At 39.9% G+C, this 18,996-nt stretch overlaps 1 protein-coding gene across 5 annotated transcripts in view; it reads right to left on the bottom strand.

The window, feature by feature from the left end:
- Nucleotides 1-4,309: 4,309 nt before the first annotated feature.
- Nucleotides 4,310-18,996, bottom strand: part of PLPP6 (phospholipid phosphatase 6) — a 36,619-nt gene continuing 21,932 nt past the window's right edge. For all 5 annotated transcript variants that reach the window (XM_073592863.1, XM_073592864.1, XM_073592865.1 and 2 more), the window contains one exon: nt 4,310-18,571. In XM_073592863.1, the coding sequence (XP_073448964.1) occupies nt 18,210-18,571 (362 nt within the window). In that variant the 3' untranslated portion in view covers nt 4,310-18,209. The remainder of the gene's footprint in view (nt 18,572-18,996) is intronic.

The raw sequence follows: 18,996 nt of genomic DNA, 5'->3' as shown, positions 1-18,996 counted from the left end.
TTGTTCAATAGGATGCTAGGTAGCTTTTCATTAATGCAAAAAAGCATCAACTCGTTGGTGAACCTCTGCAAAACAAACTATCTTTTCCAGGCTTTTGCAATAGTCTGCTTCTCTGCTAGCAGAATATAGATCACTAGATTGAATTGGGGTTTAAGGTGCAGTAGAACATACCAGGGATCTCTAGGTCGTACCGTTTGATAAACAGGCTTAAACAGGCGTACAATAAGTTAATCTATAATATGAATAATTTAATATAAAAATTAAAAAATGGGAATAGCTATTCTAGTCACAAAGGTAAAATGTGCCCTGACCCGTGAGAAGGTTAAAGGAGGTTTTCTATGCAGGAATAAGGTGTCCTTTTATGAAAGTGCGGTAAAATACCGCTTTTCAGTTCTCAGGCATTCTCAGAGGAGATCGCTCTCCTCTGAGTGCCTGTTTATGAAAGTGTGTAGATCGCTTCTCATGTTGAGTTGAGGAGCGATCTACAAACGTCGGGAACTCCTGAGAACGGCTCCTCTCACTGTAATCTCGTGTGATATAGCGGGATTACAGTATGAGGAACCATAAAATACAAAAGTTTAACACAAATCAGCACACATTATTCCCCAACATATTAATAAAATAATAAAGATAAATTCCCCCTACACAATATACATTAACCTAATTATAAAAAAAACATTGTTTTTATCAATATTTAAAGATCATACATGTCCCTATTTAAATGTGAATGGTGTATAGTAAATGAATGTAATGCACATATGTAATGCAGCTATACACCATTCATATAAATGCAAAATACATTTATAATCATTAAAAAAATAATTTTAATAAAGTATACAAGTATAAATATTTATTAATAAATTAAAATAAAATATATTTCATTATAGATAAACATAAAAATTGATAATACTATCTGTATGGCTGAAATCCCATCGCACAGAGATCGGATGTGATTTTGCACTGCGGTGCGAATCACATCCGATCTCGGACACCGCAGCAGTGGGAACCGGCCCTAAATCATATTGCATTTGCACCAAAATGGTACAGGACCCTTTATTTGGTCCGCACTGGAATCAGATCGCATGGGTGTGAACACCCATGCGATCCGATTCCTGCACCATTACATAGTTCGCACTGCGATCTGTGAAATGATCTGGGGGTGTCATTAACTTTACATTGACACCCGCAGTGGTGCGCAGATGTCAATGTAGGTGCGATGTGAAAACCCGCACAGGAATCACGCTGGTTCACGCATCGCACAAGTGTGAACCCAGCCAGAGACGTGAACATCTAAAAAAAAAAATATATATATATCTATATCTAGATACATATATATATATATATATGTATGTATGTATGTATGTATGTATGTATGTATGTATGTATGTATGTATATATATATATACACACACACATACACATACACACGCATACATACATACACATTATATATATATATATTATATATATATATATATATATATATTTTATACACTATAAATTCCTATCCTGCTGGTTTTGGGGTGTGTAATGGTGGGGAAGGTGTGCTCTGACTGTTTGGTGAAAGAAAGAAGTCAACAGACTTCTTTCTTTCTCCAGAATATCAGCCAGTTTCAGGCTTCTCACTCTGATTCTCCACCTCTGAAATGGTGAATCAGAAAGTGAGAATTCTGTCACAGATCGCCAGTGAGGTGCCGAGATCGCACCTTCATAAACTGGCCGTTTCTGTGAATTCTCACTGTGCTGAGATAATCAGCGGAGAACATGTTCTCCGCTGATTATCTCAGTTTCATAAACTGGTAAAGCGCTGAGATCAGCGGTGAGACTCGGGATCGCCGCTGATCTCAGTTTCATAAAAGGACACCTAAACCTCATTTACTTCGTAAAGTCCTCTTGTACCTTGGACAGTCAATGACTTTGAGACGTGCAGGTTTGATAATCTTTTTCACTGAGTTTTAATGCTGAACTCAAGAGAAATGTAAAAATTACCTGTGCAGTGAGGCTCCTTCTCCTTTTTGCCTAGGGCACCAATAAAAAGCAGTTTTACTTGCCCTGTTCCTTGCTCCCACAGACTCCTCCCCTCCTTGAAACTGGTCCCCAGAATCACTTTTTTTACTTTGACCATCAGTTTTAGCCTATCACCATCACACACAATGCATAACCAGCAGACCTGAATTGTAAGTGAGGACGTGGAGGCCCTATCCACAAACTGGAGTGCCTGAAGAAAGGAGGAAAACGCTGGCTGCTGGGGGAGTGAGGGATAAGGTAAGGAAACCTGCCTTCTAATATTGCCCTAGACAAAAATGGCTTTAATCCCTTAACTAAAATTACACTAGACAAAAATGGCTTTAATCCCTTACCTAAAATGCTTTTAAAGAATGAAAACGTGTTTGAAATACCTGGATGTGAAAAAAAACAAATACTTGTTCTTGTAAAGGCCAAGGCACATTTTTCAGATCTTGAAATAATTTTTTTTTAAATTTCTAAATTTCAAAATCAGGAAATACTTTTTTAAAGCACTGTGGTGTCCATTTATGAAGCAGTGAAATCTATTCACTGTTTCATTCTCGGGCATTCACAGTGGAGATCTTTCTCCTCTGTGTGCCGGTTTATGAACCAGAGTAGATCGCTTCACCTTTGGAGGAGTGAAGCGATCTACAAACGCTTCCAACAGTGGAGAACGGCCCCTGATACTGGAATCTCGTGGGACATAATGAGATTACAGTACCAGAAATTCACCGAAACACAGAGATGTCAGTTTATTAAGCAGTGGTAAATTATCACCTCTCAGTACACTGACAGACGGTGTGGTTAATGTTAATAAAATAACGAGTCCCCCTACATTATATATGTATACACACACACACACACACACACTACATATACACGCATTTTATATTATATACACACACACACATAAATGTGATAGGGGGACATGGTTACAGTGTTGGGGGGGGGGGTCTGAACGAGGTATAAGGAAGTTAAAAATTTTCCTCCTTCACTCCCCGATTCTCCAGCACTGAGCTGGTAAATCGGGGAGTGTGAATTCTGACACAGATCGCCAGTGAAGCGCTGAGATTGCAGTTTCATAAACTGGCCTTTTCTGTGTCAGTCAATGAGGATTCTCTGTGTGTGGAGATCATCGGCAGGAGAACAAGTTCAAACACTTCTCCCCCGATTATCTCTGTTTCATAAACCGCTTATGGACTGTGATCAGCGGCGATCCTGGGGATCACCGCTGTTCACTGCTTCATAAAACGGACATCTGTATCCTAGAGTGTTTCTCATCCAGATGGAAATTTTATCCAATTAAAGTATACCTAAGCCTAAAAATGTTTGGTTTTGTCATAGCAGCAGGCAGGGATCTTAGGCTTTTGGAGGTGGACCGGATATTGCAGCTCACTACTCTTTGGTGTGGTGACTGCATTTGTTTTCTTTTTTCAAACTTGGTTTTTATACTCACTTGGTAATCCTGCATATGACACTTCCTGTACCTGGCTGGCAACATCCCTTCTCCATGAGATCTATAGAGCAGTGGTCATCAACCCTGTCTTCAGGGCCCACTAACAGGCCAGGTTTTATGTATTACCTTGGGGAGATGCAGACTAGAATACTGCAATCACTGAGCAGCAAATTATATCACCTGTGATTTATTTCAGTTATCTTGCAAACCTGGCCTGTTAGTGGGCCCTGAGGACAGGGTTGATGACCACTGCTATAGAGGGTGCAATGTCCAACTCCTGCAGACTGGTCGGTGTAACTGCCTGCCCATACCTCCGATACGGGCAGGCAGTTACTGAATGACAGGAAGCTCAATGGACTACGAGAGCGCTCATCAGCGCCCTCGCAGCTCATTGAGAACTACAAGCCATGAGCCTTTCTTGTAGGCATTCATTCACAGAACTATGTAAATGAATGATGCAGAATTTTGACAGCGGTTGCAGGGAGAAGATCCCCGTCCTGCTGTCACAGGGAAGGGGGGAGCTACAAGAGTGGGGGACATGTTTCACCCTAAAAACAGGTGGAACATGTAACATATTCCCAAAAGGTGAACTTATCCTTTAAAGTGCAAGGCATTAATCAGAAATGAAGTCTTCCTTACATTTTTATTATTATTAGTCAGATTATGATAGCATATTGTAACAGACAATGGGGACAGCAAGTTAAAATAATTAATTTAGAGGAAAAAAAAAAGGCACCCTGATGAGCACAACTGGATTCTTTAGTTTTGGCTTGCTCTTGTTTCCAGAGAATATAAAATGGTCAATGGAGTGAAAAAAAAAAAAAAAAAAGACCTTACAAATACAGATAAAGTCAATAACCAAATGTTTTATTGCACTGAATGAACAATATAGATACTTCCCAGGGGTGAAACACTCAGCACCCAGGGTTACATTAAATATCAGCAGCCCATGACCTCTATATCCCCCAACCCAAAACAAAATAAAAACCATTTTTCTGTGTATCTAGTACTCTAATGAAATCCAAGCTCCTACATGCATAGCCAGTGAAGGCAGAGCTCTAAAAGAGCATACACGGTGGTTAAAACTCCAACTGCACATGCACAGTACAATTAAATCATTTCAGTTAAGCTGGCTGTGCATGAGATGTTTGGCGAACCCACCTGCACGCATCTTGGCTTACATAAAGGACTTGATAGGAAAGTCAATACTTTTAGGACCATGTACATCAACTATTTTCCACCACATTTATAAATCCTTGCACAGCTAATTAGTATACTAGAGAAACTGTGAACTGGTCTTTAAAAGTTTCAGACACAAGTAGTTTATTTTTTGACAGAACTGAAATATTAAACTACTGTCAAACTGAAGCAAAGGACAGTAGAAGAGTATACCCCCAATCATAACATCCTACTAACTGTGCAATTAGTTTTTTCAAAGGTCACCTTTTTATAAAATGTACCATATTCATTCCAATAAAACATAGCTAAAATGGTCCAAAAATGTTGAAAAATCATGATAAATGACAAACTGGAAAGATAGAGGATTTGTAAACCATGATTTTATAAACATGACAAAAAAAAAAAATTGTAAAAAGAACAAAAGTTCCCAAAAACATGGTCTACACAACTATTTGGCCATTTGTAAAGGACCCCCCTTCCCTGAAGAAATACAAAATATAACCACCTATGTTTCTGTTTCTATGTTTTCTATGTTTCAAACACGATAAACAATATAGCAACAGGGTTGTTTTTTTTTTTTTACAATGTAAAAACATTTTACAGATAAACAATCATAAAGCAAATATGGTACAAAAGATGATCGTAATTACCAAGACAGAATATATACAGTACATATTGTTACATCAATAAAATACTCCATAGGTAAAGATAATAAAAGGGTGCTTCTAAATGGTGAATTTATATGAATTATTTTAACCTCATGGTATCAAAAATTTACTTTACACACTTAATTATCGCATACTTGTGTGTGGAATTGTAAAGATATGGTACACAGGCTTTTGTTCACCTTAGAATTGCATTTCTCCACATACAAGTCAATGAGAATACAAAACCAGCTTGATGCCACTTAGGAAAAAAAGTCAAAAGCAGGTGAGAAGCATGTCTGAAGCACACGTGAAAGAATGATCACAAAAGCGGGGGCTGCACACAGTCACTTTGTAGTTAGCAATTATGCCTTGCAGCACTAGGATCATCAATAATTCGAATCCCAATCATGACACTACTTGAGTTGGTTTCCAGTTCCTCCCACACTTCAAAGACAAGCCTATACGTTATTTGGCTCCTATTTTAATTGGCCCTCATATGTGTATGTACTCATGACAGAGAACTTAGATTATAAACTCCTTGAGAGCAGGGACGGATGTGAATTTACAATACAGAGCCTTGAAAAAGTATTTATCCCTTGAAATTTTCCACATTTTGTCATGTTACAACCAAAAACGTAAATGTATTTTATTGAGATTTTATGTGATAGACCAACACAAAGTGGCACATAATTGTGAATTGAAAGAAAAATGATAAATGGTTTTCAAATTTTTTTTACAAATAAATGTGGAAAAAGTGAGGCGTGCATTTGTATAACCACCTTTCGCTGCAATTACAGCTGCAAGTCTTTTTGGGGGGTCTTTTGTCTCTACCAGCTTTGCACATCTAGAGAGTGACATTTTTGCTCATTCTTCTTTGCTAAATAGCTCAAGCTCTGTCAAATTGGATGGAGAGCATCTGTAAACAGCAATTTTCAAGTCTTGCCACAGATTCTCAATTGGATTTAGGTCTGGACTTTGACTGGGCCATTCTAACACATGAATATGCTTTGATCTAAACCATTCCATTGTAGCTCTGGCTGTAGGTTTACGGTCGTTGTCCTGCTGGAAGGTGAACCTCTGCCCAAGTCACACGTCTTTTGCAGACTCTAACAGGTTTTCTTCTAAGATTGCCCTGTAGTTGGCTCCAATTATCTTCCCATCAACTCTGACCAGCTTCCCTGTCCCTGATGAAGAAAAGCATCCCCACAATATGATGCTGCCACCACCATGTTTTAAGGTGGGGATGGTGTGTTCAGGGCAATGTGTAGTGTTCGTTTTCCACCACACATAGCGTTTTGCTTTTAGGCCAAAAAGTTCAATTTTGGTCTCATCTGACCAGAGTACCTTCTTCCACATGTTTGCCTCGTTCCTCACATGGCTTCTCGCAAAACAGCAAACGGGACTTCTTATGGCTTTCGTTCAACAATGACTTTCTTCTTGCCACTCTTCCATAAAAAGCCAGATTTGTGGAGTGCACGACTAACAGTTGTCCTGTGAATGGATTCTCCCACCTGAGCTGTGGATCTCTGCAGCTCCTCCACAGTTACCATGGGCCTCTTGGCTGCTTCTCTGATTAATGCTCTCCTTGCCTGGCCTGTCAGTTTAGGTGGATAGCCATGTCTTGCTAGGTTTGCAGTTGTGCCGTGAGATGTTCAAAGCTTGGGATATTTTTTTTTATAACCTAACCCTGCTTTAAACTTCTCCACAGCTTTATCTCTGACCTGTCTGGTGTGTTCCTTGGCCTTCATGATGCTGCTGTTTGTTCACTAAGGTTCTCTAACAAACCTATTGGGCTTCACAGAATAGCTATATTTATACTGAGATAACTCACAGGTGGACTCTATTTTCTAATTAAATGACTTCTGAAGGCAATTGGCTCCACTAGATTTTAGTTAGGGGTATCAGAGTAAAGGGGGCTAAAAACAAATGCACTCCACACATTTCAGATATTTATTTGTAAATAATTTGGAAAAACCATTTATCATTTTCCTTCCGCTTCACAACTATGTGCCACTTTGTGTTGGTCTATCACATAAAATACATTTACGTTTTTGGTTGTAACATGACAAAATGTGGAAAATTTCAAGGGGTGTGAATACTTTTTTAAGGCACTGTATATGTAATATGCTGCATACATTGTCAGCACTATATAAATACCTGTGATAACGAAGTAAATAACGTCAAACTTAACAAGCTTAAATAAACCTGAAATTATGCTGTTTTTGCCCATCTACACAAACCCTTATTTTATTGAATTAAATTGTTATTTTACTACTACAAGCATTTATCAGGAATCAGTATTTTACTTCTACCCAGTCTCCTAAATACATAACGCACACCCGTCTGACGGCCTAATTTTTCTTTTTCTGCCAACACCTCTAAAATACAGGCACCCTTCAGTGCTTGCCATTACCTATGTGAGTCTTCATGTCAATCCCTGTGGAGCCTCCTTGGATCTTAAACTTTTAATCCTAAACTGTCCACTGCGGCTAAATTGTCCTCCCAAGTCAAGATTATACTTAATTACGTTGTGGAGATAAGCCTTGCCCCTTTAAGTCAACTTTTAAATGCCAGCGATTCAGTGGGCAGTAGAAGCTCTAGTATTTAAGAGCTAATGATTGGGGAGGGCCTAGCAACAGGAGGGAGCAAAGCCTAATTTCTACTTCACCAAAAGAGGCCACCCCGTGTGCAGCCTGGACTAAGGATCCAAGGAGGCAAACGAAGTTACCACAAGGTGTCTACATTTTTACTGTTAACATTGAAATGTTTTAAGCCAGGTCTGGTTCATATTAAAAATAGAAATCCAGATAGGAACACAGCCAAGCTAATTGCTTAAAGTGGAACTATACTCCACCTTGTCTCCAGCGATGTGACAACCTCAAGCTCCCTGCCTGGCTGCTGGCATCTTCAGGCGGCCGGCTTCTGAGTCTCGATCACTGGCTGCTTTCAATGGCTGGGCCGGGATGACGTCACTCCCACACATGTGCAGGAGTTAAGTCAGATTCGGCATTGTCAATTTTGTACAGTGAGCTGCATGTGTGGCTCACTATAAGAGCGGGGAGGCAAGTAACTTTACTGCAGAAGAGACACATGTAAAGATGACCAGTGATGTGTACTTGAATTTGCATCATCTCTCAAAAGACAAAAAAATAATAATTCTATATTGTCCATTTTTTGTATAGTGCATACTGGCAACTTGAGGATTTCTGGCACACAGCATAAATATAACCATGCCTGTTCACAGTTTTGTAGGTGTAGGAAATGTTATTAACTATCACTTCCAAAAAAGGAAATTCTTTATGCAGTCTTTCTCCACAATGATTGTTAACTGGTCCAGTTCAATGGATCTTCTGTGCTAGGCATCCTCATGTCACCAGTGGACAATCAGCAAAGGGATCATTTTGTCAGTGCCTGGTAGAGCTGCACGATTAATCGTAAAAAAATTGTGATCTCGATTAACCCCACCCACACGATCTCCATCCAGCATGTCCACGATTCTCAGTGCAGTGATAATGGGTTTAATAAGACACAGTAAAAATTGGCAGCTCACATTTAAGTATATAAATCACATGGCTGGGACCAGAGGGGAAGCAGTCAGCCACGGTGGAACGCAAATGGCGCAGATACTGGAACTGATGTCAGCAGGTATCAAATGTGAGCTGCCAATTTTTACTGTGTCTTATTATTGTAGAAGAGACATAATGAGTACATTTTTTCATTACTAGCACTTATTTCTTGAATTCCTAACAACAATTTTTGTACACTATAGTACCACTTTAAATTAACGCATTTTTCTTTTTTTTCTGAAAACCACAAAATAAACCACCAAAGATTCCAATAAAATCAGTACTTTTTATTGCCATCTTGTTTGATGACCTAATGTTCAGATGTTGTGAATCTTTAAAATAAAAAAAAAAAATAAAAAATTTTGTCAGAATCGTGATCTTTATTCTAAGCAAAAAAAAAAAAAAAATTGCGATGACAAACCTCAAGGAGGCATGGCTAACAGAGGACAGAATTGGAAATAGACTTGAAAAACGTAACATTAGTAAGTCATCGGGACCAGATGGCTTGCACCCGAGGGTCCTTAGGGAACTCAGTCAAGTAATTGCCAGACCATTGTTCCTAATTTTTACTGACAGTCTACTAACTGGCTTTTCTCCAATCAGCTGGTACCATTCCAATGTAGAAAAAAAAGGGCCAAAAATACATCCCTGGGAATTACAGGCCAGTTAGCCTAACATCAATAGTATGCAAGCTCTTGGAGGGGATAAGGGACTATATACAAGATTTTAGTAATGAAAATTGTATCATTAGCAATAATCAGCATGAAGAATCGTTCTTGCCAAACCAATCTACTAACCTTCTATGAGGAGGTGAGCTGCCATCTAGATAAAGGAAGGCCCATAGACGTGGTGTATCTGGATTTTGCAAAAGCATTTGACCCCTTAAACGTTTACTGTACAAAGTAAGGTCAGTTGGCATGGACCATAGGGTGAGTACATGGATTTAAAACTGGCTACAAGGTCGAGTTCAGAGGGTTGTGATAAATGGGGAGTACTCAGGAATGGTCAGGGGTGGAAAGTGGGTTCCCCCAGGGTTCTGTCCTGGGACCAATCCTATTTAATTTATTCACAAACGACCTGGAGGAGGGGGTGAACAGCTCAATCTCTGTATTTGCGGACAATACTAAGCCAAGCAGGGCAATAACTTTGCCACAGGATGTAGAAACATTGCAAGAAGATCTGAAAAAATTAATGAGGTGGGCAACTACATGGCAAATGAGGTTTAATGTGGAAAAATGTAAAATAATGCAATTGGGTGGCAAAAATATGAATGCAATCTACTCACTGGGGGGAGAACCACTGGGGGAATCGAGGATGGAAAAGGACCTGGGGTTCCTAGTAGATGATGGGCTCAGCAATGACATGCAATGCCAAACCGCTGCTAACAAAGCAAACAGAATATTGGCATGCATTAAAAGAGATAAAGCGGTAATTATCCCACTATACAAGACTCTGGTCCGTCCACACCTGGAGTATACTGTCCAGTTCTGGGCACCAGTCCTCAGGAAGGATGTGCTGGAAATGGAGCGAGTATAGAGAAGGGCAACAAAACTAATAGAGGATCTGGAGGATATCAGTCATGAAGAAAAAAGTTACGAGCACTGAACTTATTCTCTCTGCAGAAGAGACGCTTGAGAGGGGATATGATTTCAATTTACAAATACCACACTGGTGACCCCACAATAGGGATAAAACGTTTCCGTAGAAGGGAGTTCAATAAGATGTGGCCACTCATTAAAATTAGAAGAAAAGAGGTTTAACTTAAACTGCATAGAGGGTTCTTTACTTCAAGAGCAGCAAGGATGTGGAATTCCCTTCCACAGGCGGTGTATTAGCTGCATTATGCAGCTGAATAGTGGTGGGCAGGAGAGCCGCTCTCATGATGACAGGGAGGGAGGGGGAGAGAACAGAATAGAGAGCGGATGACAGAGGCACGTAAACTGACCACGGTAATCAGGGCTCAGCAGCCATGATTACCATGGTCAGCAGAGGAAGGGGGACAGAGGAACTAGCAGGATCAGCCAGGTTTTTTACAAGATAGGAAGGGAAAAATTACATAACACAAGCACTGTGCTATATAGTGTGCCTTAAAGGAACAGGATGTTCATTTTTTTTTTTTTTTTTTTTTTTTAGGGTTACAACCACTTTAAGGTCCATTTTTTTTAAATTAAACAAGTCTACATTTTTGTTCCGTTTAAAAACAAAAACATGACTGAACGGATGACGCATGTGAAAGGAGCCTAAGGAAGACGGTATGGTTACAGTACAATACAAGAGAGTTTGGAGGCCCTGTTCATGAGAGACTACAAGCTAATATTAGACTGGATGCACTGTTGTTCCTACCTAGCTCTCTATACTAATAAGCACACATCTATAGAGTCTTTATAGGTCTCTGAACATGCATGATACCTGTACAGTATTTTGCACTGGCCCTCCTTGAGAACACACACTTAAAGCAGCTGTTCTCCAGGAGCTCCCCAACTACCAAATTTTAATCCCAATAATAATATACAGTAAGTGACATGCCACCCCCATCCATTGAGGTCCTCTAGATTAACTAAAAAAAAAACACCTAAATTATAAAAAGGGAAATTTACAAAGATAGGCACAAGATGACACCAGCACAAAATTTATTGTGATTCATCGAGGTATTTGCAAAGGTTCTCCTCGATTTTGTGAATCATGCGTTTCTGGAAACCCATCTTATGCCATTTCTGCATACATTTACTTGTTTTTTTTATATGATACAGAGGCAGACATCTTGGTCCTTGCACAGACTGGAAATAATCTCTTAAAACATAGCGTATCACTTGACAAGATCAAGTATGTCAGCCTCCATTACAGCGATTGTAAAGGAACTTTTTGAATTTTTTTAAAATAAACATGTCTATACTTAAATTTTCTTTGCAATGGTTTTGCACAGAGCCTCCCCATCTCAGGCCCTTCTTTGGCAATCCTCCCCCTTGTCAAATCCCCCCCAGCAAGCGGCTTGCTATGGGGGCACTTGTGTGTGCTTGCCCCTGGGCCGGCTCTGTGAGGAGCTACTTGCAGGTTTTTTTACCTTAATGCAGTAAAAGGCCTTCTGTCTTTAGAACCACTTTAATCTCTACCTTAAATGGAGCAGCTACAGGTCAGAATAAAAAGAAGAAGTATGACCAAAGTTTTTTTTGGTCATGCTTCTCCTGTGGGTCACAGGAGTGGACTTAGTTCTGCACTCCTGTGACCCAGATTATCTGACATCACAGAACCAGTCGAGATCTGCCTTGATGCCAGACCAGCAGCTGGCTCAGCCTCTCAGTGTGCCGCTCCCACCCTCTCCACAGTCTGGCGCTCCAGTGAGCACTGGAGGGGCAGAGCACAGAGCAGTGATTCATATGCACTACGCTGTGCTCAGAGCAGACCCGGAAACTGAGCAATCAGCTATCTTGCTAGATCAGTTCTCTGTGTAGAGCCAGCGGGGGACTTCTGCAGGTCGAATCAATGCTGCAGCCATCTAGGTATGTATGTTTTATCTGGATCACACACACACTTCTCTTTTAACCACTTGCCGACCGCTGGCTGCCAAATAACGTCCTGGGCTTTCAGTTATATCTGAATGATGCCTGCGGCTGCAGGCATCATTCAGATATCATTTTTTGCAGCCAGGTATGCCCTTCACTGTAAGAACAATCATAGCAGCTGTTCAGCCGCTTGATTGTTCTTACAGGCGGTGAAAGGGGTTGACCCGCCCCCTCCTCCTACCGCCCTCCGGTGCTTCTCCCGGATCGCCCATACGATGGGCAAACCAGAGTAGGAAGGAAGTTAGCCATAGAGATTTCCGAGGGACAGATGGTCCCCGGCAATCTCTATGCCTCTCAGAGGCCCAGGCCCAACGTTAGGACATCACGTCCAGGCCGGCGGAAGTAAACAAAGCCGAAGACTCGGCAGGAAAACCTGAGATCCGTCTTTTTTTTTTTTTTTTTTTTCGATCTCAGCCTTTCCTGCCTGGAGGAGAGATGTGGGGTCTTATAGACCCCACATCTCTCCATAAAGAGGACCTGTCAGGCACTATTCCTATTACAAGGGAGGTTTACAACCAAATAACCAAAGTGATAAAAAAAGCGATTGCATATGCAAGTCGCATCCACATATGTAAACAACGTTCAAACCATACATGTGAGGTATCACCGCGAACGTTAGAGCGAGAGCAATGATTCTAGTCCAAGACCTCCTCTGTACATAAACATGTAACCTGTAAAAAAAAAAATGTAAAGCTTCGCCTATGGAGATTTTCAAGTACTGAAGTGGTTAAAGGTCAGTTAGTTAAAAAAAAACCAAAAAAACAAACTCCACAACACCACACAACCATTGAGTTTAACCAACAGAAAAAGAAAAAATATAATAAAAACCTCCATATACAGAACCCTACTCCTATATTTGAACCAGGGGAAGGCAAAAAAAAAAAAAAAAAAAAAAAAAAACCACACGTTACAAAGCAAGGTCCAGTTTACTCCAACTGCCAAGAAAAAAAAAAAAAAAAAAATCCTTCCTGACCCCCTAAGAAAATCAGCTATTCCCTGGATATATGCTAATGGGCAGTTACATTTTGTGCATTTAGGAATGCATCCAGCTCTTTTTATAAACAATTGACTGAGCCGGACAGAACTATTTCTGGAGGGAATCTATTCCACATTTTGATTGTTCATACTGTGAGGAAGCCTTTCTGTATGCAGAGATTAAACCCCTTTTCCTCCAGTCGCAGAGTGCCACCTATCTCCTGCAATGACCTTGAAGTGTATCATTTTGCACTAAGTTCACCACTGAATTTATGCAGTAGATAGTGATTTTGTTCTCCTTTAATAAAAAAATGTTTTAAGGGAGAATAAATTTAGTTCAGCTAATCTTTCCTTGTAGCTAAGGTCCTCCATGTCTCTTATCAGTTTAGTTGCCCTTCTTCCAGTTCCTTTGTGAACTGGTGCCCAGAAGTGAACTGCATATTCCAGATAAAGTGTTACTAATGCTTTGTCAATATACCAAAATAGTCGCGCTAATCACAAATAGTGAACAAACATAAAACTAATATCTTAAAACACTTTGAATCGCTGAAGTGTAAAGCTATCTGTATAGTACATACAATAACATATAAAGTGAAAAGGAATTCTTGAAATAAAGTCTCTGAAAGATAGCAAATTAAATTGCCAGCAATAAAATTCTAAACACCTGCACTTCCGGTGTCGCGTGGGGCGTGATGACGTCAGCGCATTCGCGCGCCCCTGGAAGAAGTCATGTATGACTAAACATGTCGGGCGGAGCTACACACTGACATCACGCCCCATGTGACCCCGGAAGTGCGGGTTTTTCAAATTTTATTGCCGGCAATTTAATTTGCCATCTTTCAGAGATTTTTTTTTCAAGAATTTCTTTTCACTTTATATGTGTTTCGAACTAGTCTTAGCACGACTATTTTGGTTTATCAACTTTTTGCACATGACTATATCTCATTTTGGGGTCGCTTTTTTTCTCACAGGATTTTTCACAGTTACTATTATTAGACGGTATACCACTTCGACAATACTAATGCTTTGTACAGGGGCAAGGTCATCTCTCTCTCTCTCTCTTTATACTTCCGTTAATACAAGAATTTATTTTGCTAGCTTTAGAAATTGTAGCTTGGCACTATACACAGGTAAAGGGTTACTAAACGCTCATTTTTTTTCCTCCATTAAAATAACATGTTACAGTGGTAATTTATAGGTTATAGGTGTAAACAGTGGTTTTGCATAGAGCAGCCAGGATCCTCCTCTTCTCGGGTCCCACGCTGCCACTCCTGGCCCCTCCCTCCTGCCAGGTGCCCCCACAGCAAGCAACTTGCTGGGGGGGTTACACAAGCAGGCGCGCTCCTGAGCCAAAGCTGTGGCTTGGCCCTGCCCCCTCCTTATTGGCTCACTGGCTGTGACTGACAACAGCAAGTTTCTGGCGAGCCAAGGTTCTTGTGGACATCGCTGGATCGAGAGGGGGCTCAGGTATTAGGGGGGCTGCTGCACACAGGTGTTTTTTTTACCTTCATGCTATGTAAAAAACCTTGTGCCTTTACAACCACTTTAAGTCTGAGATCTACTAGAACACCCAGATCCTTCTTGATTATTGACCAGTTGTATTTCATTGGAATGTATGATGCATGAATGTTCATAGCCCCCACGTGAATGACTTTATATTAATCAATATCATTAAACATCATTTACCACATAGTTGCCCAACCAAACAGTGCATTCAGGCCTGCTTGTAAGTTGGCTTTGTAAGGTTTTGTATACCAACAACAATGCAGCTGTGGTCTTCAGCAGTGTAAAAACATACAAGACAGTACAAAGGGAGTCCCCAGCACACTTTCAAGCTAGCCACCATGGTAAAAAAAAAAAAAAAAAACCCCTTTGTAAACCTCGGTATTTAAGCTGTTCTGGGTCACAGGAATGCAGAAGATTTGAAAACATTTTTTTTTTCTTATGCTGGCTAACCTGCAAGTGTGCTGGGAACTGCCTTTGTACTGTTTTCTATATTGTCCTGCCCATGTGCACCTTTTCACTTCCTGCTACTTTCAAAACACAGCAGAGCAGCGGCAGTCATTGCTTTAAAAAAAAAAAAAAAAAAAAAAAAAAAAAGTGTAAGATTGCATTCTTCTAGGAAAGTCCACTGCCACACTAAGCGGCACGCATATGGCAGCTTCATTACTTATAGGGATGGAGATACATTATAAAACTCGCATAATGTTTTTTTTTTTTTTTTTTAATTACCTTGAAGGGAAAATAGAAAAAAAAAAAGGGGGGAAATAAAAAGCATTTTACATAACCACACCTGTACTACATGGTCTTTCATTTTACACAATTGTATATTCCCATGTACAAAAACCAAATATATAACAAAACACAAATATTTTGTTTAGCTATCTTTCGATATTAAAAGCTAACACAAACAGCTAAAGAAACTGAAATAATTATTGTCACAGCTACAAAAAAAAAAATCAACATTACAATTATTATAGATGGTCCCAGACTATGGACACTAAAGTACAGCAGTTTCACAATAACTTTGCATTTTAGCCCAACAGATGAAATGAGAAATATGAAGTATTGAAAGCATTTGGTTGGGCTGTTTTGATTTGAGGACACCTTTTTTTCTGGAGAAACGAAGGGCAGCACTGGAAGAAATTAAAAAAAAAAAAATCTTACACTGGATTGCTGTGAAGAAAAGTAGGAATTTCACAGGAATAAGGAATGAAAACAGATTTGAAAATTATTATTTCCATGCTTTACTATTCACGCCCTGCAAAAACAAGATTAAGTATTTAGTGTCAACATACCAAATTTTTATGACACTGAATTTAGCTTACATTGTAAAATTCATTATAGTATTTATATTTGCATAGAGAGGATCCATGCATATTAAGGCTCTATTCACACGGCGGTGTGAATGAGTGCATACACAAGTGTTTTTTATTTACGGATCTGAACAAAGCTGCATTGTTTTCAATGGAGCCATTCACACAGGTGTGTAAATATGGAAGGGTTTATAACCACTTTAAATCTAAACAAAGAGGAAAAATGAATGATTGTATATGCATACGCGTCTTCACGTGTTTAAACTCATCTGTACGCAAGTATTTTACTGATTATTACGCAGGAACTTTTCTCCTAGAAAAACACATGTGGAATACCACCAGTAAAATTTTTACAGCCGTGTGAAAGAAACCTAATAAGGCTTAATGGCTAAAATGTAACAAAACTTATGGTAATCTTATGTCGTGTACACACGGGCGGACTTTGACTGGACTGGTCGGACGGAACAAATCCGTCGGACAATCCGACCGTGTGTGGGCTTCATCGGACCTTCAGCTGACTTTTTCTGTCGAAAATCAGACGGATTTTAGATTTGGAACATGTTTCAAATCTTTCCAACGGACTCGAGTCCGGTCGAAAAAATCTGTTCGTCTGTATGCTAGTCCGACGGACAAAAAAGGACGCAAGGGCAGCTATTGGCTACTGGCTATGAACTTCCTTATTCTAGTCCCATCGTACATCATCATGTTCATACCAACGGACTTTCGAACAGACTTTAGTCCGTTCATGTGTGGGCAAGTCCGGTCGTCCGAAAGTCCGTCGTAACTCTGTCAAAAGTCCATCGGACGTTTGATGCTGAAAAGTTCACCCGTGTGTACATGGCTTTAGAGGAGAGAAGGATTTAGACCCCTTTCACACCAGAAGCGTTTTTCAGGCGCTTTAGCACCTGTAAAGCGCCTGAAAAATGCCTCATCTGCAATCTGCACTCTGGCTTTCACACTGGGGCGCTGCGCTGGCAAGACATTAAGAAAAGTCCTGCAAGCAGCATCTTTGCAGCGCTGTATACACCGCTCCTAATGCGCACATGCCCATTGAAATCAATAGGCAACGCCGCCGAAGCGCTTTTAACTTTTAAAGTATCCTGCTAGCGACCGAAAAGCATATCCAAAGCGACGGTAAAGCGCCGCTAAAACTAGGGGCGCTTTACTGCTGACGCCCCCGTGCTGTCAGTGTGAAAGTGCCCTTAGTGTAGATTTTAGTTGTACTGGATTCTTTGCTTTCTTCCTAATGGTATCTTACTGGTTTCAATAAAAAAAATAAAATAAATAAAAAACACACACAATGAACATTATGCTGCCTCGTTAGAACAAAACTCTTTAGGGAGACCAAAAAGGATTGTGAACATGGGAAAATTTCTATACCACAGCCCTCCAGGCCATTCAACAATTTAGGTACAACCAAGATAGAACAAATGCATTTTTTTTAGACTAATAAGAAGCAAAGATATTTTACTTCCATGCTAACAATCAATAAAATAAAAGAGTTTCATGTATACACAACTGATTTTTTTTTTCCCCATAATCTTTCAAGATGGTTAAGCAGCATGATAAGAGACCAATATTTGTCAATCAAGACTCCTGGCCCTAATGATCAAAAACAAACAACAAAAATCAAACATGTTCCTTTATACATATTACAAAATAACTTTCCCCAAAATAGAGTGGAATATAATATTAAAATCAGAATTTCCCTTTTCACCACTTAAATTATCAGCAAAAATGTGATGTCCATGGCTTAAAGATAACAGTGCATAAAGCTGGATTCAGAGTCCAATGGTCCTCGCAAACAGCGCAGTCTAGAAATCCATTCTTACATTTGCTTGTAACTTTTTTCTTGTAGCTGAAGTGATGTTTGCATCTGACTCCTCATAACTAGAGAGCCAAAAACTTCAAGATGTGGTGAGCAACTTATTTGTATCCACTGGAATGAGAACCAGGCTTTTGTTAGACTACTACTGAAAACTGCCACATGCCTGAAAGAGATATCACATCTTAAATAGAACAGGTAAAATGTTTGGTGACAGCCAAAAGTACTCAACCAAGCTATATTGCATGTACCCCATGAAGAAACCAAATAACACATCAGTCACATTGTGTCTACCCAGCATGACTCTAGACAAACTAATCACAATAGCCCACAGCATTACAAGGATCCTCACTGGCACAGCCAGTACCAGGTGGTTGAGCATAAAGCGAGATACCATTGCTGCTCTTGTAGCATGGCCCGAGGGAAAGGAATACTTGTCTACAGAGAAGGTGGCAAACATATCCATGCGGTTTTGTGTGGGTCGCCGACGCTTCACTATTCCTTTCACAACTCCTACAAGAATGATATCCAGTAGTAATGCTGTAGAAGAGAAAAGATGCTTGTTGATTAAAAATTTTAAAAATGTAAAGTTTATACATTTATAGTAATACAGTTTCCAGATTTTTACACAGTTTTTTTCATGAATTTTTGCACAAAATTGGGATAATGTTGAAGGGTCCTACGCTATTGTTTTTTTTGGCCATAAAGCAGCTACAAGTCAAGCTTCCTCAATGACCCTGTGTAAAGTGTGGTCCCTAACTCTAATCTAACAGAGTTCCCATCTATGGACCTATATAGCAATTAACAAATGGAGGGCAGGTGAGCCTGGAGATAATAAATGGAGGGCATGTAAGCCATTCCTCCTTAAAGATACAAATACATACCAGAAACCCAGCACAGCCTTACCTCCACTGCGTCTCTGCACCAAATCCAGCAAACAAAAATGGCCACTGTCCCAATCAATC

This window comes from Aquarana catesbeiana, linkage group LG07 (assembly GCF_042186555.1).
Source record: "Aquarana catesbeiana isolate 2022-GZ linkage group LG07, ASM4218655v1, whole genome shotgun sequence".
NCBI lineage: Eukaryota > Metazoa > Chordata > Amphibia > Anura > Ranidae > Aquarana > Aquarana catesbeiana.
Note: the sequence above shows the minus strand (reverse complement) of the source record. Positions and strands in the feature narration are given on the sequence as shown.